Genomic DNA, 24,325 nt, shown 5'->3' with positions numbered 1-24,325 from the left:
GAATAACAGGGTATTCTGAGTGCAGGCTAAACCAGAATGGGTAGCCATGTGGGTCTTCCTGCAGAGGGCTGTGTTTTAATGAAGAGAAGCTGGTCAGGCTCTGAGGCAGTGATGACAATGTGGCTGGAAAGCTGGGGATCATATCAGAACTAAAAGAAGACCTGATGTGTGTGGTGGGGTGGAAGGGCATGAAATGACCCTGGGAAAGGAGGCAGGGGCCAGGTCATGAACAGTCTTGGAACTTCACTTGAAGACAATGAAGAGGTACAGCAATATTCTAACAGTGGAATGACATGTCAGATTTGCATTTGAAAGATAATTCCAGCCATATTCATGGGGAATAGATTTGACAGGGCCAGAGCGGTTGCTGGGACTCAGGAAAAAGGCTATGTCAGTGATCCAGGTGAGAAAAAAGGGTGGCTTAGATCAAGATGATGATCCTGGAAGCCGAGAAAAATGGATACATTTTTGAGATGTTTAAAAAGTGGAATCAAGGGGGCTTTGTAGTGGCTGGGAGAGGATGTGAAGGAGATGAAGTCGAAGTGGATGAGGGCATCAGTTTATCAAGATGGGGAGTGCAGGGGAAGGAGTTCTGGTGGAAATAAAGAGCAAGAGTGTGATTATGGGCCAATTGTATTTGGGATGAATTTGAAAAATAAATGGAAATATGTAGAAGACAGTTGGATATATGAATCTGGTTTCTAGAGTAGAAACTTAGGTTAGAAATATGCGATTGGGAGTAGCCTTATGGAGAGATAATAGAGAAGGAGAAAAAAAAAAGAAGTAAATCTAGAACTAAGCCCCAAGAAACTCAAGTATTTAAGGATAGAGAAGCATAAAATGTCAAGAGAGAGGGAAGAAAAGAGCAATCAAGGAGGACAAAAACCAGGACTATAGTGTCTGGATGCCAAGGGAAGAGGGCTTTTAAAGGAAGAGATGTCAGTGTACAAAGACATTCACTGTGGTAACAAAAGCTTGGAAATAACCTAAGTGTCTAGCAATGAGACACTAGTAAAATCACTTATGGAGCATCCACACAATGGAATGCTATGTAGCTACTCAAGAGATGAGGTAGGTACGCTGGTAGGGAGATGGCCCTTAGATACTAAGGGGGAAAAGAGCAAGTGGCAGAAGAGCATGTTTAATATCTTCCTGAGTATCTATATGCATTTACATTTGTGTGTATATATGAGTCACAGGCAACCACAACAGAATACCTTAGACTGGGTGGCTTAAGCAAAAGAAAATTATTTTCTCATAATTCTGGAGGCAGAAAGTCCAAGATCAGGGCACCAGAATAGATGTGTTCTGGTAACCAAAATAGGTTCCTGGCTTGCAGACAGGAAATTTCTCACTGTGTCCTCACATGGCAGGGAAAGAGAGTGGACTCTGGTGTCTCTTCTTGTAAGAACACTAATTCCATAGGCTCAGGACCCCACCCTTATGACCCCATTTAGCCATCACTACTTCTGTAAAGCTCTTATCTTCAAATGCAATTACATTGGGGCGAGGGAGGGCTTCAACATACGCATTTCGGGAGCACACAATTCCATCCATAGCCTTGTGTATGTGTGGGTATATGTATAATTCCTGGAAATGTATGCAAAAATTTGTTTAAAAGTTCAAAGGAATAAGATGTAGGATTTAAGGCAAGGGGAAGGCTTATTTTTCATGATATGCTATTTGTACGATTGTCATTTTTAACACATGAAAGCAGAACTCTTTTCACTCATAAAACTAGTTCAAAACAAACAAAAGCAAAAGGAAAGATCACACCATATGGTTGAAGTTAAAAATACTGACAATAACAAACATCGATAAGGATGTGGAGCAAACAGGTGCTCTCTTACCCTGATGGCAGGAATAAAAAATGGTTTGACCTCTTAGGATGATAGTTTGGGAGTTTCTTATAAATTAAACATATATGTAATATACCAAACAGCAATTCTTGCCTTAGAAATTTAATGAAGAGAAATGAAAACATATGTCTACACAAAGACTTGCCCACAAATATACACAGCAGCTTAGTTCACCATGGCCACAAACTGGAGATAACTCCCACGTCTGAACAGGAGAGCAAATTTTAGTAGATCCACCCAATGGAATACTACTCAGCAAGGAAAAAGGACACGAACATAGATGAATCTCTCAAGCATGTTGAGCAAATGAAGCCAGACACAAAAGAGTAAATGCCATTGGATTCTATTTCTATGCATTCTAGAACAGACAAACCTAATCTAGAGTGACAGCAGATCAGCAGTTGCATGGAATAGGAGGTGCTGGGGGACTGACTGCAGAGGAATGAAGGGAACTTTGGTGGTGATGGAAATGTTCTGTGTCTTAATTAAGGACATCAAAAAAGGGTACATTTTATTACATGTAAATTATACCTCAATAAAGTTGATCTAAAAGTCTAAGGAGGGAGAGGCTGCATATATAAGGGAAATCACATGTGGTCATGTGGGGCTCCAAGTAGGAGGAAGGGCAGACGCCAGTGGGTGAGCAAAGTGCAAAGGCAGGTGGATTCGGGTGGGGAGCTCAGGCAGGGCCAGGTTTAGGGCTTCTTTTCTCCATGAAGAAGGTAAGGTCTCATCCTCCTCAGGGTGAAAATGGAAAGAGTTTGGGGAGAGAAAAGGTTTGAAATAGCCGTAGAGAGCAGAAAAGCAAGGAGAAGAGAGGCGGGGCAGAAGTTTTTCAATGGGGAGGGATCTGTTGAAGGCAGTGATCATGAACCTATGGTGGCCGCCATCCGTCCTCTAAGTGATTTTTCTGGCTGCCAGCATGTAGGCGTGAAGACAGCGAGATGCTTAGGTTCATCCAGGCTTGGATGTTCATCAGATGGTTGAAAGAAAGGAACTGAGAGAGAAGCAAGAGCAAAACAAAGATAACAGACTGCGGCTTTCAACTGGGTGGGAGGAAGAGAAGACGGGAAAGTGAGGCAGGTCAGGTGAGAAGAGAAGGAACGAAGCCCTGGAAACAACCCCAGTGTCCATCAGGAGGGGCCTGGAAGGCACCCTGAGGTGGCTGAGCAAGCGTCCTGGAAGGAAGAGACTGGACAGGGAGGCTTCTTAGCTCTCGTGAATAATTAGCTGTCTTAAAAGTGGAGCAACGTCAGCGGGAGCTATTACTGTCAGGCGATGGCATGATTTGCCAAAATCTGTACCGCAAGACAATGATGGAGCTGGGCTTTGCTGACTCTGCCGAGTCCCCGGTTTTACTGCTTCTCTTTTGAGCACTTCAACATGATGAAGACCTTGATTTGGGAATCCCAAATCAGGCCTCAAGATCCAGCATTGGGACAAGAGAAATGGGACTGTTCCCCCAAAAGCCAGGCAGCAAGCGTCCAGTATACAAGAGAGCTAAAATGCAGGATGGCTCTGATGCAGAGACCAGAATGCAGATTTCAGCAGTGGGGTGGGGGGCCAGACAGAGAGCCTCTGGCCCAGGGGTTTGGAATCAGGCCTGTGTTTCTCCATCCCTCATAACACTCACCAGTTGGTAATCTTATCTTTGAATGGCATCTTTAATATTATCTGATTAATGACCATCTGCTCCATTAGTCCACAAGTTCCACAGGGGATGGGGTGATGTCTGCTTTGCTCACTTCTGTATCATTGGAGCCTAGCACAGGGCCTGGTATACAGTAGGCGCTCAGTAAGTACGGTCCACCACCTTCCTCCTTTTCTCCTCTCCCTCTGCCTCCCACCTCATGCCGCACCCATTCTGCAGAGCCATAAAACCCAACCCAGGTTGGACTCTCACCTCCCCATCCCCTCCTGGCCAGTCCCTTACCTCAAGTTGTGGGTGTGTGTGGTGGGGGTGCTGGTGTCCCCTACATCTAGCTCTAGGTGCCCCCAACTACATGTAGGACTGGGGCCCTAGTGGACCTCGGGTCTGGCCAGGTTGCTATTGCCATGGCAACAGTGACAGTCCTCAGCTGCAGGTTCCCTAAGTGACTGGTTACTCTTTAACGTATCCACCCACCTTGGGTGATTAGAAGAATCAATAAGATAACCAGGCGGTGGCAGCTGGCTGTACTCACTGCCTTCCCGGACTGGCTCCCGGTGGCCCCGCTGCTGCTCTGTGTGGGGCCCGGCTCCTCCATGCCCCTGTGTCTCCAGCTGAGTGGGCTCCGCCATGGTCAGTGTGAACGCGCCCCTTGGGGCTCCAGTGGAGAGTCCCTATGGTGAGTGGGGCCAGCGACTGGAGCTGGCGGGGGACTGGACAGGCAGGACCATGGTCAAGTTTGGGAGGCCATGGGACAACCCCCTGTGTGCTTCTAAGGGCCCCTGAGACCCTGGAAAGGCTCCTCTAGGATGACGGGAACCTCAGGGAAGACATGGGACTCTTTTCACTGAGCTCCCTAAACAGGAGCATGGCGGATTGGTATGGGAGGGGCTGCAGTAATCCCAGAGCAGGGGCCTGGCTCATGCTGCCTGCTAAGACCGCTTGCCTGCAGATGCATCTCAAGGGGCCTTTGGAAATTCCACAGAGGGTGGGGCTGGAAGCATCATCCCCACTTTGCCCTGGGGACAAGCTGAAGCCTGTAGCCAGCCTTGCTGGGCCTAGCACTGGGCCGGCTCCTGTCTAGGGGGAATGAGACCCAAGGGGAGGGTTGGCAGCCCCTCCATGGAGGGCCATCAGCTCTGAATAATTCACCAAGGGGAAGCCATGTAAAGCAAGGCAGAGCATGAAACGTTGGAAAATGAAATGCTCTTGTGCTATGTGTGAAACTTGGAGACGAGGTTCAGGGAGAGCGTGTTACCGATGGTGAAGGGCTCAGGGCTACCGGTCAGGGTGACTCCAAAATTGGAAGAACCCTAATGTCCCGCAGTGGAGGATGGGTAAATGAAGCATGATGCATCTCTAGGATGGAATGCTATCCCACTGTTGAAGAGAAAAACTGCAGACCTGTGTGCAGGTAGGGAAGGACTTCCAAGTTACATTAAGTGAAAAGAGAAAGCTGAAGGACTGTGTATAGCATATTACATTTCTGATAAGAGAACGGATATACCCATACATATGTACACACATTTGTATTTGCATAGAAAACTAGTGGAAGGGAAAAGAGACCGGTTAACAGAGTTCTGAGGAAGAAGGAGGGAGATCCAAGAAAACGTTTTTGTTTTTGCTTTGCATAATTTTTTTGTTTATACTGTTTTTGCACATTTTGGATTTTATTAAGTAGGTGCATTTTATAAGTTGAAATCGCATGCGCACACAGAGCTTGGCCTCTGGCATCCTGTAGATCTCGGTTCTTGTTCTGCGACTTTAGACAAATTATTCGGCACTTCTGTGCGTTGGCTGCCTTCTCTCTGAAGTGAGAATAGGGTATCTTAGGGCCTTCAGGGAGGACCAAAGGAAAGCAAGGGTGTACGTGCACTGTAAGGACGTAGTCAGTATCAGTTATTATCCTCATTATCTGAGGACAGATGGTCTCAAGGAACCAGGTACTGGTGTCCTGGCTGGTCCCAGGAACCTTCCTTCTTTGACAGACCATCAAGCAGGCATCTGTGAGGCAATGGAAACAGCAGAGGCTGAAGAACTAAAAATGGCCTGGGGACACATTCCCCATACCAGCTGTGTGACCTTGGGCAAGTCACTTCCCCTCTATGAATCTACTTCCTCATCTGTAAAGTGGAGACAACAACAGGACCTATCTCACAAGAGGCAGTGTGATTAAAAGAGATACACAGGTAAAGGGGTGGGCTTGCCTCAGGTGCTTCATCCAAGGTTAAACACAATTGTAAAACTCGGTTGACCCTTTGGCCAGAAGAAGATTCATTGTCTGCCAAAGGAGCCAGATAGCTTTTGAGGAAGGACAGCCCAGGCCGCCAGCCTAGGCTAGAGGTAAACAGAAGGCCCCACAGAGTTCCTCCCAAAGATTAATAGAATAATGACATAACCTGACAGCGTCTCTCTGTCTCCTGCGTCTGTCTACTTCGTAGGATGACCTACGTCCCTTCATCCCAACCTCCACGCTGTGCTCATCACATAGCAAGCATTCAACAGGCCTTTGCTGGATGGTTGGATGGATGGATAATCTATGCCTATTCACTTAATTCTCACAACAGTTGCTTCAGATAAATAATATGTTATCTCCAAGGAGAGAAGCTAAAACTAAAGCTAAGGATTGTTTAAAAAACAAAATCATCTGATTCTTGGCCTGATAGCATCCATCTGTGCTGACCCTCTTGGCTAAGCTGCAGATATGGCTGGGCAGAGAGCCTCAGGAGAGGCGATAGAGGGCAAGGTTGTGGCCAGCATCAAGTAAATTAATGCAAGAGTGCTTAGAGAAGTGCCTGGCACCAGTAAGCATGCAATAAATCCCAGCTGCTCACATTTTTAAACCTTAGTAGGACAGTCTATAAAGAGTTGACTTTTGGTGTAGTGATATTGGGTAAACTTGACCTTCTGCCAGCCTGGCAATGCATTTCGCGACCCACTGGGTTCTGCACTGCAGTTCTCATCATTGCTCTGATCAGTTGTCCGCGTGTGTTGTGGTGTTTGTATCCCCCCACTAGACCATAAGCTGTATGAGGTCAGGGACTTCAATGGTTTGTTCAGTTTTGCCCACTCCCACAGTGACTGGCACAGAATAAATGCTCAATAAGAATTGGTGGATGAATGAACTGAGGAAGGTTTTAAGAAACATGACAGTTGCTAACAATGCCAGCCAGATCCATGATCTTCCCTTCCTTCTTCTCTGCCATGCCCACTATGTTGGCTCTTGGTCCTTGTATTTGTCCCATTACAGACCCATGGTAGCTGTCACAGCCTCAGGCGTCAGGCCTGCACTTAGGTGGCTGAAGCTGGGAGGAATATTCTCAAAGCACTTGTTTTGTAATCAAAAAGCAATTTTTCTCTAGACATCTCCCAGCAGACTTCCCTAGCTCAGGAACACTGGGAAATCAAGTGTCTTGTGGAAAGAAATGGGAAATCCAAGACTGACTTAGACTGACAATGTTCTTTTCTTGAGGTTTGGCACAATCCTGCTCCAAACAAAACTGGTGTTCTCTAATAAAAAATTTCTCAGTTTTGGCATTATTGACACCTTGGCTTGGATGATTCTCTGCTGTGGGGGGCTGTCCTGTGCTTAGTAAGATGTTTAGCAGCCTTCCTGGCTTTGAGTCACTAAATGCTAGGAGCATCCCTCCCCATCAGTTGTGCCAACCAAAAATGTCTCCAGACATTTCCAGATGTGCCCTGGGTAAATACAACACCACCGTGTCATAAGGAAGCAGGCTGTTGGGCAGCATCTGCCACAACTGAGTATCCTGTGACTCTTCTGTGGCAGTATTTACTTTGGGTGCCAGGCTCTAGGTAGGGAGGCAAATCTGGAGCTGCCTTAACAATTGTGAGGGTGAGATGCTATAGCATGCATATCTGTGTCTCACCTGACTCATAGCTTTGTTATTTTCCTACCCTTGTTTTCCTTTCAACAAGCTTCCCTGGATTATTATTTTGGCTTTTTGGGAACTTGTTATTTTTGTAAGCACCTCAAATCTCTTTGAGGGCAAGGTCTGTATTTGACTGATTCTTTTTGTTATACTCCAGGCTACCACAGGGTCTGACTCTATGTTGACATTGATGGAAGTTTATTTAATGAATGAATGAATGGGAAGATGGATGGATGAATGAGGAGATGTCTGGGTGGGTGGATAAGTAGATGGTTTGATGAATGGGTATGATGGGTTGGTGGGCAGATGGGTGGATGGGAATGGACTGGATGGAGAGATGGATGGATAAGATCAATGGATGAGTGTAAAACTGGGAAGATGGGTGGGTGGGTAGATGGATGGATGGGTGGGCATGGCAGATGATGGATGAATGGATAAGTAGATGTGACAGATGGGTGGGATGGATGGAGAGATGTGTGGATGAATGTGATAAGTGGATGAATAAGTAACTGGCTAGATGGGTGGGTGGATGTATGGATAAATGAGGTGATGAGGGTGGATAGATGAAAAGACGGATGGATGGGTGGATGGAGTATGTGATAGGCTGGGCTGGAAAAGCAGCACTTGCAGGTGTTCAGGACAGAACAGGTAAAAAGAGAGGGCGCAATTTGGACATGGTTAGCAGTCCTTCATCAGGGCAGCATATGTTTCTAAAGGCCAGATGAGCCTGATCTTTCCTGGGTGTATAGGTCTAGTTCCTTTAACCAATGGCCTCAGCCATAGGCCTTCTCAGAGGTTGTTGTCAGAGGCACTTTGGATAAGTGGCTCTCCCACTTAAAGCTGTGCAATGGTGAGCACTTGCCTTAGCTCTCTGATCTTCAATTTCTTCATTCATCAAATGAACCTTGGTTGTTGTGAAGATTCTATGAGCTAATGAAAGAGAAAAGGTACTTCATTTCATTGATGGATTGATGGGCCCAAAGTTGGTAGACACTAGACTGGCTGGCTTTGGGACTGTGCTGGGTATCAGGAATGGCTGTTCCCATTCCCGAAATACAGCCTCCCCCACCTTTTTCCCTTTTCTCCTTTCTCCACATCATCTTCCCAGCCTACCTCAATTCAGTTTCAACCCCTGTGGTTCAATGGTTCACAAAACTGGCTGCATATGGGAAACTTTCTTGAACAAACATATTTTGGGGCTCCACTCCAGACCTGGTGAATCAGAATCTCCTGGAATAAGTTTCAAGAATATTTTATTTTTTACTAAATTTCTTATGTGATTTTGGGTATCTAGGTCAGTCAGAGTATGGAAACCATTGCCTTATTTTGTCCCATTTTATAAAGGGGGATATGGATACCCAGAGCGGATCTTGTCTCTCATATGGTTCATCTGTTGTGAGAATTAAATGGAAGCCTTCTGCATTTATTCATTTACTGGTCACATGTTCATTTCTTCAACAAACCTTCCCTGGGGAATTATGGTACACAAGGCATTCTGCTAGGCACTGGGGGAATGTAGGAGAGTAAAAGAGCTTCAGGTCCTGGAGAGAGCCAGTCTGGTGGGAAGACAGACAAGCCAGAAGCAGTCAAAGACAGAGCACCATAATATGGATGACTGGGGCACTGTGGGAACACAAAGGGACTTAGGAGGAGTGTCACGGTGAGGGACCTCTTGACCCCAGAAGAATGGACTGATACCTAAGCTGAAACCTGAAGGTGAAACAGGAGTAAGCCAGCAGAAGAGAGGAAAGGGGAACAGTATATGCAAAGGCCCAGAGCTTAGCCAAGTAAACTGCACTGATTTTTCTTACATTTGACTGCGATTAATTCCATTCTTTCTTGAAAGTATCTTGGAACTTTTCTGATTGCTTCGTGGATGATTTCTCTTGTTCCTAAAAAGATTATGAGATGCTTACGTGCAAGAATGATGCCTGCTCTCTTTTCTGACTCACGTGCCTCTAGCCTAAGGATGAAACTGTAAAGAAGAAAATTTGTTTCCATTTAAACCTCTTCTATGCAATGGGTAGGATGCTGGTTGCTTTAATTGTTTTCTCCCTTTTAACCCTTGCAATAACCCATAAAGGGAAAGTATTATCCTCATTTTATAAATAGGGAATTTGACATTCAGAGTTGTTATGTAAGTCTCCCTGCATCACACACAACTAAGTGATTAAAATCTAGTCTGCCCGACACCTAATCTTCATTTTTTAAAAAAGCTACACTTCCTACCCCTTATAATAGCATCTAAGGGGCTATATAACTTTGTGGTTAGCAGCTCAGACACTGGAGTCAGACTGCCTGGGCTCAAATTGCCACCTGCTAGCCTCGTGGCTTGGGGTAAATTATTAAATTTTCTGTGCTTCAGTTTCTTCATCTGTCCAATGTGATGATGATGATAGCATCTCCTTTATATGTTGTGAGAATTAAGTGAGGTTAATATCTGTAAAGTGCTGAGTGTCTGGCACATAGGAAGTGCTATGTAAATATTTACTATTGTAATTACTATTATTACATCTCAATTTGAACTATTGTTATTGTTGAGTATACTGTTGAGTCTATACTGTTGAGTATAGACCTACCATGTGAAAGGGATTGAATGCTTATATGTGCTAGGCATTCTTTAGCTGTGTGGAACAAACTGAAATGAATGAGGAATATGTAACTGGCTGTTCCAGGATGCAAGGGTGTGGCTGGAGAGTCAGGACAAAGCTCTGTTCCAAGCTGTCCAGTGTTCTCTGATGGCTGGTTCGTGAGTCTGGGCCCATGTGGAGTAAATGGTAGGCATAGAAATGGTGGAAACAGACCTGTCCCGACCACAGACCTGAGAAATGACTCTGATGTGGGCAGCAAGTCCTTCTGCTGGCTCCCCACCTCCTCTTCTCAGACATGGAGGCACATGACTTACTTGTTCAGCGGTCATCACACATAATTCACTGGAGACCTAGGAATCAGGAAAGATGCCTCTGCTTTCATTTTGAGGCCAATGCGGGTGTTCAAGAGGACCAGGCTCTTAGCCTCCCCAATTCCACACCAGAGAAGCTCCATTTTGAATTCTGAATGAAACATTTAATGAAATGGCTCCATGGTTCAGAAATGTTTGGACAACTAGAGGATCAGGCCAGTGTGTTTCCACTGCAATCTTGTCCCATTAATGGGCACACAATTTTTTGGTTCTATTAGTTAGGACGTCATTAGTTATTGGAACAAGCAAATACAAAATGTAAGCTAGAAACTTACTTACCTGCCACATAGTCATCTAGAGATCCCAGAAGTAACCCTGGCCCAGAGTGACACTTATCATTTCTACTCACTTTCCATTGGTGAGAGCTAGTCACATGGCCTTGGCCAAATGCAAAGGAGTCTGGGATATGTGCGATGAGCATGAATTTGTTGGTACATACTTGACCACCTCTGTCATGGGGTCACACACACACAGAGTCAAATATGTATAACAAATGTGAATATGCAATTTTTTAGATTAAATCTTTCAATCAAAAAGTACATAGGAAGATAGATAGGGACAAAGCATATGTAACAGAATGCTACAAAATGGTGAATCTAGGTAAAGGATATTATCAGGTTTACTGAACTATTCTTTCAATCTTTAGTAGGCTTGAAATTTTTCAAAATAAAACTTTGGGGAAACTATAACCATTATAATTTGTTAGACTTGTAAGTAGTATAAAATAAGATATGAATAGAATAAGATTCAACTTAAGCTTGAGGGTTTTGAACTGTAACTTTAATGTAGGGGTTGACAAACTTCTGTTGTAGAAGGCTAGATACTAAACTATTTCAGCTTTGAAGGTCAAATGGGGTGTGTGACAACTAGTCGGCTCTGCTCTTGTAGCACAAAAGTAGCCATAGACAATAAATAATGAATGATTGTGGCTGTGTCCCAATAAAACTTTATTTACAAAAATAGGCAGTGGGCCAGATTTATTCTACAGGTTGTAATTTGTGGACTCTTGCTTTAATATACTGAATATTATTTTTTTCAAGCCTTTGAAGCACATAATTTTGGTTTTAAACAGATATATTATTCCTAAAGTACAGTTCAATAGTCTTCATTAGAAATTGCAGATCGGCAGCATCCAAGGTGGTAGGGACCCAAATCTGTTGCTCTACCCCTCATAGCTTCATTATGCTGGACAAAATAATTTCAGCACAGATGCTCATCACATAATCAATACTTCTTCTGTTTTCATTTCTTGCCTAAATCACAAATGGGTCATTGAAATTCCACAAAGATGATCACATTTTTTTAAATGAAGTAAGATAGAATAAAAATCATCCCAGTACATCTTGTAAGAGTAAATTGGGTGTGTGAGAAATGTTCGTTTCATTTATATATGTTTATGGATGTGTGTAGAGGGTTGCGATAATAGCAAAAATTTATAAAGCACTTACTAGGGCTTTATGCATATTAACTCCTTACTTCACAACTACCCTGTGAAGTGGATACTATTATTGCCATTCTCATTTTATAAATGAGAAAATGGAGGCACAGAGAGGGTAAGACACTCAGCAAAAGTCACCAAGGCATTAAGAGGTGATGCTGAGTTTCCAACCCAGGCAGCTGGGCTCTGCTATCTGCGTTTTGACTACCACCCTTCACTGCCACTGTATATAAAGTATGTGATGTAAAATGTGTTTCTTACTGAGGGTCATGGTCAAAAGGGTTTAAAAGCCACTGGACAGAATGTTCCCAAAGGTTCTTTATAGACCCCAAATAGCAGTTTCCTTAGGTGTACCCACAGGGTACAGGGGCTGATTTTAAGTAGTACATGGATAAAAACTTTTAAATCTCATTGAGTTTATTTTGCTCCATGTTGGAGAAATTTATAAGTAGCATATTAAAACACTAATATAAAATATCCTTTAAAAATAACATGTCATCAAAAGAACAAAAAATATCAAGCAAATAATTAAAGGTAAGAAAAGTACAGGCAATAGGCAGATATGGTGAAAATTGTACAGGGAAGTACAAATCCCTGGGGTTTGGGGGTCAGATACTGAACTTGACAGCAGAAGGCCCAGATCTGGGTCCTGGCTCATTTATTTTCTAGCTCTGGTTTATTTGATCACTTATATAGTACATACTATGGGCCAGGCACTGTTCTAAACACTTTATAAAAATTACTTCCCTTAATCCTTACAACTGCCTATTGAGATAGGTACCATCATCATACCCATTTCTTAGAAGTAACAAAGCCTCAAAGAAGTTAAGTAACTTACCCAAACCATACAGACTATAAGAGTCAGGGCCAGGATTCAAATCTGGACACTGTATTAGTAAGAGCAATACTAGCTGATATAATAAACAAACCCAAAATGTAAGATAGATTATCTCCTTCACAGAGACCCTGACTCCTTCCATATTGGCTGAAAGATGGGTTTTATTTTAACCACTTCTCCCCACTGCAATAAGTGAAATTTTCTTTATTATTCCAGGCTCCATGTCATCCTCTGAAAACAGGGTTAATAATGCCACTTCTGCTTACCTCTCAGGATACCTCTACAGATGAAGAGGATGGGTGCAAAGGTCTTATGCAAACTGCAATATCACTGGATGTAAAGTGTTAGTATTATTAGAACCAACATCTACCTTAGAGTGTTATTGTGAAGTTATACAAATAAAAACAACGAATATTCACTCATCTCCAAATTGGGAAATAGTTATATAGGATCTTTCCTATTAGCAAAGTTAACACATTGTATCTAAAACTGGGAAACTAAGAAGTAGCAATCTGTGATCTGTAGGAAATACAGAGGAAGCACCAGAGAGGAAACCTAGCGAAACAGTTGCAAGTGGTTGCCTCTGGGTGATGGGAATCAGGTTCAGGAAAGATTGGGAGGGAAACTACTGCTCCTCAGTATCAGCGCTGTAGAAGTAGCTGATATTTTCAACTGTGCACCTATACAGCTTTGATTAAATCTAAACTTTTTTTTTAATTTAAAAGGAAAGGGAATAATTAAATGCTATTTCAAACACTATCAAGTGTACCTGAAAACAAGAGTCCCAGGACAGAAAGCCACAGAGAGAAAAAGCAGTTAAAGTTACAGAAGAAGCTCAGATACAATCATATTTAAAGTCCCTCACCTTCCCATAGCTCTGTGTCGCACTGAAAATTCAAGGTGAGCTCTTTTCCCTGACCTGAAAGTCCCCAGAGATCTGACTATTGTCTGGCCCTCTGTTGGCCTCTTCTGTCTTTCTCCCTTTCGCTTGCTCCACTTCAGCCACATAGGCCTTTATACTATCCTTCAATCATGCCAAGCACTTTCCTGCCCCAGGGCCTTTGTGCTTGCTTGTTCCCTCTGCCAGGAATGTCCTTTCCCAGATTTTCCTATAACCAGTATCTTCTCATAGTTTGGGTCTTAGCTTGAATGCTTCCCCACTCAGAGCAGCCTACTTTGACCACCCAAATCTAAAACTGCCCATTTCCACCCATCACTATCAATGTTATTATCCTCTACAGCTCTGGAGATAGAGCTGTCTGCCATGTTGCTAGCGATATCCTCAGCATGTAGAACAGTGCTTGGTGCACAGTAGGCGCCCCATCAATATTTGTGGAATGAGCAAGTACAGATGGGGACAGCTGAGTCAGTATGCTGAGTAGCTGGAAGGGCCAGTGGTGTGGGGAGGAAGCTGCAGCCTCTGCCTGGGCCCTGCCCTGGGTAAACAGGCCTCCCTCTGTCCAGACAACCACTGTTTGACCACTGTCTGCCGTGGGACCGGCCAACCTGGGCCGCCAAGCTGCCAAGGACCCAGGATTCCCTGGGACAAGCTGCGGAGGCAGCCACACCTCAGAGGGAGCTTGTGAAGGAACAGGTCAAAAAGTTATCCAAACAAGGTGTGAGGAAGGGCGGAGGAGGTGGTGAGAAATAGAGAGAGAGCAGTTGGCCCTTCCCGGGGCAGAGCCCAGAGGAGCTGAGGGAGGCCCTGGCATACCCAATGGGCAGCTTCCCAGACAGGGCCTGGCCTCTGGGCTGGTCTTGACTCTGGTTCTGACTTGAAAAGGAACATCAGGCCCTTGTCATCTCTGGGACTCAGTTTCTTCCCCTGGAAATCAAGGGACTTCGGGAAGATCAGTGGTTTTCAAATTTAAAAAGAAAAAAAAAATGGCAGTGGCATTCTTTCTTCAAATGAAATCTCACCTGGAAGCCAGGGTGGGAATGCTCAGGTTCCAACAAGCGTGGATATGCAGGTCACAGCTCTCCCGGCAGCCCCGGGCCCTTTTGAAGTAGACCCGGGGGTAACCGTCGTGTTCCCTGGTTGCTGGGTCTTCAGCGTGGTGAGGTGGAAGGGAGTGAGGCCAGAGGGAGCACCGAGAGTCCTGTAATCAAACAGACCCGGGTTCAAGCTCCACGGTGTGATCTTAGGCGATTTACTCCACCTTTCTGAACCCTGGCTTCCCCTCTTTAAATCTGGCCTCATAAGCAGTACCTCTGTGGTGCCGCATGCCAGAGCCTGGCACCTAGTACATTCTCAATAAGAATAGTGGAAAAATCAATGCTGGTTATTAGCGGAAGTAACAAAACGATCTGAGAAGCCAGCTCTTTGTCTTTGCTCTGAGTTGGGAAAATATTTAACCCCTCTGAACCTCCATTTCCTCCTCCCTAAAACAAGGGTTTAAAGGAGATTAGGGGTTGAGATTCAGCCCACCCAGTGTTTTTGAAAATAAAATTTGAATTAACTGCTAACCTTTAAAAATCCCAACTTGTGGCTTCTTTCAAAAAAATGGGAAGCGCTAGCAACACTGACCCCTCATACTCCTGAGGCAAAAGTGCACAGAGCTGATCTAGACCGTGGGTGCTTTCTCTAATTTGCCGAAGTCCCTACCATTCCTTAATGTATCTCCACACTGAAGTCACACTAATGAACATAAACCATTATGTTTGCTGTACTGATTTTCGTTACAGAAAAGTATGAAATTTGCTGATAGCCCATCTGCTCCATATCCCTATCTGGGCATTAAGGGCCCTTGAGTTTGGGACCCCATTGCTACGACCAAAGGGAAGCTCACTGTGTGTGAGGACAATCTCCTATTTCATCAGTTTATTAATTTTTAATGTGACTACCAGCCCATTTAAAATTACATATGTGGCTCACTTTGTATTTCTGTTGGACGGTGCTGCTCTGGGCCCTTGGATTCTACAGCGGTGGCCAGTTTCGCTGCTAATGCATCCAGCCTTGCTTTCCCATTCTGAAGAGACCAGTCCTTGTCAAACCTTGTGGGCTTCTGGCTGGGTCTTCTTCCTAACCTACAATATCTCTGGTGTTCCCACCTTTGTTGCCTACCTGTTTGTCAGGAGGATCCAGACTCCAGAAATCCAGGCCTGTCTTCTAGAATTCTCCACTTGGGAAATCTCACCTCCCAGCCCCCATCTGGCAGCCATTGTGTTTTCTTTATCAGACATTCACATAAAACAATAGTCAATTTGAAACTTAATTACACTACCATTCTTCTGTCTCCAGCCTGCCTAATTTACCCAAAATCCAGTGAGTTGTGGAGGTAGAGTTGGGGTAGGGTGAGGCTTACCCCTTTTCCCCGCCTTCTCCAGGGTAAGTCATAGTTTTCCTAGAGATAAGGTGGACAGAATGGGAGAGAGGGATACAGGCCCTTCTATGGTAGAAGTGCTGACTTTGCTTTTGCAGGAGATAATGTCCACAGCTCCTCTGGGGAGATGAGAGAATCCTGAAGGACTCAGCAGGGAAGAAAAAGATTCTGGGCAGAGATGAAGCCCCCTTCAAATGGGGAGGCCTTATATGGTAGTAGCTGAGAACTTGGGGGCAGTCAGGAAGACGTGGGCTAGAGCCTTGCAAGCTGTATGCCCTGGGTAGGTGGCTTCTCTGACCCTCAGACTCCTCCTCCTGTGTAAAACGAGGATGAGAAGGGACCTGTTCCTAGCTCGGTGCTTTGCACAGAAGTACTCCGTAAATTCTAGCGAGCATCATACCTTTTGAAAAAGGGCCCACAGTGGCAGTGTGGAATGCACTTAATTCCTTTTTATTTTGCTTCTGTGCATTTTTGTAATTCTATCATGAACCTGCTTCAGTTAAATAATAAAAAGTTAATGGAAGAATAAAACTAAACGAACTGTTATGCTAATGCAGGGCTCTGACATGGGGTTTTAGAGCTGGAAACAGGTAAGAGATCTCATTTAATACCTCAATAAACTGAGGCCACAAGAGGAAAGCTGATTTGACCAACAAGTCAGCCAAAGACCCAAAACTAGAATGGCAGACCCTGGAGGTCAGGAGGTCAGCCTTTCCCAAGGCCACTCACACAAGAAGGATTCTATTGTTTGATGTTTGAAAAACGCTGGGTTAAAGAAAGCTGTACAGATTCCCTTATCAGAACTTCTCAGAGCTCCTAGCACATGGCAGTGCTTTGGGCACTCCGAGACAGCCTCCCGTGTGCCCACATTAGCTCATCACAGAGCCCAAGAAAGACACTAACACCCATGAACGCTTTCCCTGCCCCACAACAGAGAAATGCTGTAGCTTAGATCTACTTGTCAATTAAAAAAAACATTTTTATAAATGTTTAAAATAGTATGCTTTATAAAATAACATGATCAAACTGTTGCTAGTATATAGAAACACAATTTTTTTCATAATTTCTTGTTTTTAAAATACGAAGTATGACAAGTGGGCAGAAAAATATAGAGAATAATATCATGACCACTGATGTATACCCATCATGTGGTTTTGTCAAATTCTACTGCATTATCACATGTGCACAGGATTCCTATCTGATTTGTTTTAATGAGAAGTGAAACAGTATATTTAGAGTTGAAATTCCCCTGTAGCATTTCCTGACATTATTGTCCTGCCGCCCTTCTCCTAGATGACCACTGTCAACATTTGCTGTTTATCATTACCAAACATGTTTTTATACTTTCACTATGCGTGGCTACATAAACAATATATAGTATTATTTTGCATATCTCAAAAATATATTCAAATGGAATGTTGTACATATCCTTCAGCAAAGTCCTTTTTTCACTCACATAAGATCATTATGGATCTTCCCGTGCACTAGGTCACTTATTTAAAATGCTTTGTGTGACTATCCCAAGTATATTTATTCTGGTTTTGACAATGGACTTGTTTTCCAGTTTTTCACTATTTTAAACAATACTGCAAAGAATATTCATATACCTGCGGATGAGGGCTTCTTTAGGGTGACATGAAGGAATGAAATTTTTGGATCCCAGGCAACGAGCATCTTCGCATTGTTGAGATATTGGTAAATTGCTCAGTCTTACCAACTACCACTTCAGTCAGTGCTGTCTAGGGGTTTTGGTGGCTCCACATCCTCACCAGCACTTCATTCTGAAAGATGATGAATGTAGAATGAGAATTTGCATTTCCCCTATTACGAGAGAAGAAGGTAAAGGCTCTTTTGGGCTTCTGAATTTGCTCTGTGAGTGTGCTTGTTCATATCCTTTACCCATTTTTCTGTTACATCATATACTTTTTCTTATCGATTTGAAAGAATTATTTGCTCTTGATACAAATCCTTTGTCAGTTATTTTAGTGGAAAATATCTTTGATCAGTTTGTAGCTTGTCTTTTCACTCTCTTTAGAATATCTTTTGTTGAACAGAAATTTACAATTATAATGTACAGTTGACCCTTAGACAACATGGGTTTGAAGTGCAGGGGTCCACTTATACATGAATTTGTTCAATAAATGTATTTGGGAAATTTTTTTGAGATTTGTGACAATTTGAAAAAACTCACAGAGAAACCGCATAGCCTAGAAATATCAAAAAAATTAAGAAAGTGTCAGGTATGTCATGAATGCATAAAATATATGTATATGCTAGTCTATGTTATCATTTGCTGCCATAAAATCAACAGTAGGCTATTGTTTTTTGAGAGTCAAAAGTTATGTGCAGATTTTCAGCTGTGCAGGGAATCACAACAACCTTCACATTGTTCAAAGGTCAACAGCAGTAGTTAAATTTTGGTTAAATTATAAATAAGGTTGTTAAATTTAATAATATTATCCCTTATGGTTCGTGCTTTCTGTGTCTTGTCCATAAATCTTGCAGTGCCCTGAGATCATAAAGATATTATGCTAAATATTTTTTATAACTTTTAAAGTTTTATTTTTCGTATTTAGGTCATTATTCCATAGGAACTGATTTTTGTGTATGGTAGAGATGCCATTATAGTTTTCTTCATATGTCTAACCAATTGGCCCAGCATCATTTTTTTTTCTTTTTTTAAATTAAGGTATGACTGATATACACTCTTATGAAGGTTTCACATGAAAAAACAATGTGGTTACTACTTTACCCATATTATCAAGTCCCCACCCACACCCCAATGCAGTCACTGTCCATCAGTGCAGTAAGATGCCACAGATCAACTATGTGCCATCTCTGTGCTACACTGTTCTCCCCGTGATCCGCGACATCATGGCCCCAGCACCATTTATTGAATAAGATATCCTTGACTGATATGCAATGCCATCCCTTTTGTTTCTCATTTTCAAATATACATAGATCGATTTCTAGGCTCTACATACTGTTCCACTTATCTATCTCTAGTAGCCACATTTAAACATAATAATAAGAAGAAGAAGAACCCAGGTGAGTGAATCTATAATTATACCAAAATAGAAAGTTTTATCTTTAAAAAGCCCCCCAAAAGTGTTGAAATTATTTAATGTTTTATTTATCCCCACACAAAATATTATCATTTCACATCTAATCAATAAAATGAGATATTTTTCACTTCTTTTTTATACTTGGTTTTCAAAATATGATGTGCATTTTATACTTACAGCACATCTTAATTGAATTATACTATGTCAAATGCTCAATGGCCACATGGGGCTAGTGGCTACCCTATTGGACAGTCCAGCTATAGCTCTAATATTACAGAGGATGTGCTCATTATACAGTAGTTCTTTAAAAATAATTCATGTCTATTATATTTGCTCATTCATATAAATTATAGAATGAGACTGAACAGGACATAACAAAAGTTAAAGACCAATAGCATATTTGTCTCCTCCACAGGATTTCAATAAAAGCAACTATTTTGAGTGCTTGTAATTTGCCAAGTACTGAGCCAAGTGGCTTTGTCCTGTTGGGCTTTTAATTGAAATTCCATTGAATTTATTGATTAATTTGGAAAGAATTGACATCTCTACATAATGAATCCTTCTGCCATGAACATGATACATTACTGTAGGTCTTCCTTTATATAGGTTGGCTTTTATATTTTCCAACAAAGTTTGATAACTTTATACATAAAAGTCTTTTGTTAGATTAATTCCTAGATAATTCATAATTGTTATTGCTATTATAAATACTTTTTAAAAATTGAATTTTCTCATTTGTTGATGTTAGTGTATACAAACAAAATACTTTTAATATTTTGAAACTGTATCCAGTAACCTTGCTAAATTTTCTTATTAGATCTCTTTTTAATTTCTTCTCTTATTGCATTGGTAGGGTCTCCAGTAAAATATCAAATAGAAGCAATAATGATGAGAATATCACTCAGGATTTAGTTGGTCTATGAGTAGTTAAGATATAAAATAATAGTAGCTTAAACAAGATAAAAGATTATTCCTCAGTTTATAAAAGTCCAGAGGGAGGCAATCTAAGGATAGTATGGCAGCTCTTCCCATAACAGTCCTCAGGAACCCATACTCTTTCTAGCTACTATTATTCCGTCCCCATGAGGTCTTCATTCTCACTGTCCAAGATGGCTGCTAAGAGATCCAGCCACACATTCATGTTACATGCAGAAAGATGGAGGATGGGACAAAGAAGAAAAGGGAATAAAAGTAATGGTTTATCCATCTTTTAAGAAAAGTTCCTGGAAGCTTCCATATTACATTTCTGATTATACTTCATTGGTCAGACTATATTTGCATGGTCTCACCTAGCTTCAAGGAAGGCTTGAGATGAATCTTTTGGGGGGAGCATCCATATGCTCAAACAGAAATTGGAGGTTCTATTCCAAAGGGAGACAGAGAGACTAGATTATACAGATGAACACATATCTTCTGCCTCAGTGGACAACATTGTTTTATTCTTGATGTTAAAGGGACTCTTTGACCTTTAAGTATCATATCTGCATAAGGTTTTGGTAGGTAACCTTTATTGAGATTTTTTAGTTTCTCCTACGTAAGCTAGAAGTGCTTGTTTTTAATCACAATGTTGAATTGCTTAATTGCTTTTTGTACATCCACCAAGATATCATATTTTTTTCTCCTTTAGTCTGCTAATTTATTTTAAAACATTCTAATGTTAAGCTATCCTTGCATTCCTGGAATAAATCTAACTTGGGTCATGATTCAATACGTATATTTTATACATTGCTGACATTTTTACAAATTGTGATATTACATATATATATATAAAATTTACCATTTTAACCATTTTAAATGTGCATTTCAGAGGCATTAAATATATTCACATTGTTATACAACCGTCACCACCATCCATCTCTCAAATTGTTTTCACATTCCCATACTGAATCTCTGTACCTACTGGAAAATAACGCTCCATGTCTCCCTACCCGAAACCCCTGGTAATCACCATTCTGCTTTCTATCTCTATGAATTTGATTATTCTGTGTACTTCATGTAAGTGGAATCATACAGTATCTGTCCTTTTGTGATTGGCTTACTTCATATAGCATGAAGTCCTCATGGTTCATCCATATTGTAGCATGTATCAAAATTCCTTTCTTTTTAAGGCTGAATAGTATTTCACAATACGTATAGATCACTTTTGTTTTCTATTCATCCGTCAATTGATACTTGGGTTGCTTCCAGCTTTTGGCTATTGTGAATAATGTTGCTATGAAATGGGTGTAAAAATATCTCTTCCAGAGTCTACTTTCAATTCTATTGGGTATATACCCAGAAGTGGAATTGCTGGATCATATGATAATTCTATTTTTAATGTTTTAAGGAACTGCATTTCCATAATGGTTACATTATTTTACATTCCCACCAGCAAGGCAAAAGGGTTCTAATTTTTCCTCATCCTCATCAACACTTGTTATTATCTGTTTGGTTTTTTAAAAAATAATATCCATCCCGATGGATGTGAAGGAGTTATCTCACTGTGGTTTTGCATTGATTTGCATTCTACTAATGATTGGTGATATGGAGTATCTTTTTGGGTGCTTCTTGGTCATTTGTATATCTTCTTGGGGAAATGTCTATTCAAATCCTTTGTCCATTTTAAAACTGAGGGATATTTTTGTTGTTGTTGAGTTGTAGGAATTCTTTATATATTATGGATATTAACCCTTTTTCAGATATACAATTTACAAATATTTTCTCCCATTCTATGGGTTGTTTATTCAGTCTATTGATCCTATCCTTTGGTACACAAAAGTTTGTAATTCCAGTGTAGTTCAGTTTATCTGTTCTTTCTTTTGTTGTCTGTGCTTTTGGTGTCACATCCAAGAACATTGCCAAATTCAATGTCATGAATATTTTCTCCCATGTTTTCTTCTAACAGTATTATAATTTTAGCTTTTATTTGTAGATCTTTAATCTATGTTGTGTTTATTTTTACATGTGGTATAAGCTAAGAGTCCAACTTCATTCTTTTGCATGTGGATATCAGTTTTTCAAAACATAAATTTGGTTTTGATTATATTTTAAGACTTGCACATGGGAGATGCTACTCTGATTCAACCTTTGATCCGTTGCTGGAATCCTCTCATCATCCTCCCTGACAGGTAGTCATTTAATTTGGACTTGATACTTCTAGTGACAGGATGCTCACTACTTAATAAAGCAGCTTTCTGCATGGTAGAACCATTGTATCCAGTAAAAAAAATCTTCATTTTGAGTATAAACCTTCCTCTATAGCATCCATCTGTTGGTCATGGTTTGTTCTCTGGGGCTGTTAGAATAGGTACACATTCCTTTCCAAAGGAAAGTACTTTGAATTCAGTAAATAACACAATTACATGGTAGGCAACTACAGCCAGGCTTGTAAGGTTTATCACATTTAATCCAGAAAGCCGTCTATGAAGAAGTCCTAGTAGCGATTCCTATTTTTCAGGTGAAGCAAATAAGGCTTGAAGAGCTTGTAATTTTCACAAGGTCAAATGGTTATGTATATGGTACCATTGATATTTCAAAGGCAATGGCCTTGACCACTCTGCTATACTGCCCCTCTCCTCTTTCCCACTGGCCAGCCTAGAACTCCTTTGCATCTTCAGTTATTCTTCAAAGGGCATGGTTTTCTCATCCTGTCTCATCCTATGATACAGGAGTTCATACATTTTAGATATTAACTCCTTATCAGATATATGATTTGCAGATATTTTGTCTCAGTCCTTAAGTTGCCTTTTCATTTTGTTGATGGTTTGCTTTTCTATACACATGTTTTTTAGTTTGATGTAGTCCCACTTGTTTATTTTTGCTAGAGTTGTCTTTTCTTTTGATGTCACATGTATAGTTCTTTAAGGATAGAACACAGAGGACCTCTGGGCTCCTGTAACCTGAGCACTACATCTCGGCTAGAGCCACACAAGACTTTTTTAGAGGTTTGGGCAGCTGCCACCATGTAAAACCTTTAGAATTTGGTTGTCACCTGCTACTAAGATGGGGCTGTCCCCATACACACTGTTCAGGTGATTTATTTTTAACCAGTGTGGAGGATTTTTCATTCCTCTTCATTGAGTTCAGACATTTCTCCAAATCTACCTGGATCTTGATCCTGCCATTATTTTAGGCCTAACATCTATATCGTACTCACAATGTGCCAGACATAGTTGTAAACTGTTTTTCTGTATGTTAACACAAATAATCCACAACAACCCAGTGATATATACGTCATTATTATCCCTATGTTGCAAACAAGAAGACAGTCACAGAACAGTGAAGGAACTCACCCAAGGTCACACAGCTTGTCCATGACAGAAACAGAATTTAAGCCCAGAAAGTCAGGCTCTAGAATTTGTACTCTCAGCCTCTATGCTGCCTCCAAACATCTGACAGGCTCAGCCAGCTTTTGGGGGTCCAAAAGATGGAGAAACTTAGGAACCTCCTTTCTGAACAAAAGAGCAGGCCAAGGGCCCAGGGACCTGAAACGGCAACAGTATTATTTAAGTCATGATATAATATAATGGTTTATTTCATTCTGTTTATTTTGCCATCACTTTCTACTTAGGATACTGGTGTTTGGTCATAATAACATTTCCTTCTACAGTAAATCTACATAAAAGTGAGTGAATTGATATAAGAAAAATGTGAAGTAATATTGTAGGTGGTTTTCAGATACAAAATCAAAATGGTTGTAGGAAAATCAGTGAAGCTTTAGAAAGATCATATTCAGTCAGGGTAGGTGAGGCAAGGCGATGCTGCAATGACAAAAAAGCCCCAAGACTCAGTGGCTCACCACAGCCGAGGCTTCTCGCTCATTATGGCACACGTCTGTCAGGGGCTGGCAGCTGGGTTCTCATCCTGGTGACTCTGTATCTCCACTGGCGTCCACAACTGCAGCACTCGCTCTTGACGTTTCTGCCCAGGTGCCCCACGCATTGTTTCTGCTCACGTTTCATTAGCAGAAACAAGTCACATGGTCACATCTAATGGCAAAAGAAGCCAGGAAGTATAATCCTGTCATGTGCCTGAAAGGAGAAAAGTGGAGTAGGTGGGAGCAGCTTGCAGATAGACTGTATGTACAGGAGCCTGGAAGATTGGTCTAGAAAGGTAGATCGAGTCAATGGATTGCTCTGTCGTTGACCACCATGACCAGCCTCACCACGGAGCCTTTAGCACCAGTCGCAGGAAGGGACTATGTCCATCAGGGAGAAGGCAGTGTGACACCACCATTCTGTGCGGCTGGTACTTAAGTCAGCAACTCGGGATTCCTTTTGGTTGGGGATGCTGCTACTTGCTAAGGAGTTTCAGCTGAACT

At 41.8% G+C, this 24,325-nt stretch overlaps 1 protein-coding gene and 1 long non-coding RNA gene across 15 annotated transcripts in view; one reads left to right on the top strand and one right to left on the bottom strand.

Annotated features, from left to right (window-relative positions):
• The first annotated feature begins 3,736 nt into the window (after positions 1-3,736).
• HNF4A (hepatocyte nuclear factor 4 alpha) overlaps positions 3,737-24,325 on the top strand; it is a 59,144-nt gene continuing 38,555 nt past the window's right edge. The window contains exon 1 of the mRNA XM_017677791.3: positions 3,737-4,186. Within this exon, the coding sequence (XP_017533280.1) occupies positions 4,138-4,186 (49 nt within the window). The 5' untranslated portion in view covers positions 3,737-4,137. The remainder of the gene's footprint in view (positions 4,187-24,325) is intronic.
• Positions 4,180-24,325, bottom strand: part of LOC108408059 (uncharacterized) — a 29,379-nt gene continuing 9,233 nt past the window's right edge. For 4 of the 14 annotated variants that reach the window (XR_012131310.1, XR_012131316.1, XR_012131318.1 and 1 more), the window contains 7 exons: positions 23,804-24,035; positions 23,298-23,489; positions 17,569-17,742; positions 14,559-14,737; positions 9,212-14,463; positions 8,263-8,330; positions 4,180-5,511 (listed from right to left, as the gene is read on the bottom strand). This is a non-coding gene — a long non-coding RNA (uncharacterized lncRNA). Of the gene's footprint in view, positions 5,512-8,262; positions 8,331-8,513; positions 8,631-9,211; positions 14,479-14,558; positions 14,738-15,513; positions 15,608-17,568; positions 17,743-20,315; positions 20,388-23,297; positions 23,490-23,803; positions 24,036-24,325 lie in introns of all 14 variants that reach the window. The other 10 variants (XR_012131321.1, XR_012131322.1, XR_012131323.1 and 7 more) reach the window with 9 other exon arrangements.

Source organism: Manis javanica, chromosome 5 (assembly GCF_040802235.1).
Source record: "Manis javanica isolate MJ-LG chromosome 5, MJ_LKY, whole genome shotgun sequence".
Classification (NCBI taxonomy): domain Eukaryota; kingdom Metazoa; phylum Chordata; class Mammalia; order Pholidota; family Manidae; genus Manis; species Manis javanica.
This window is presented reverse-complemented; position numbering and strand designations above follow the sequence as displayed.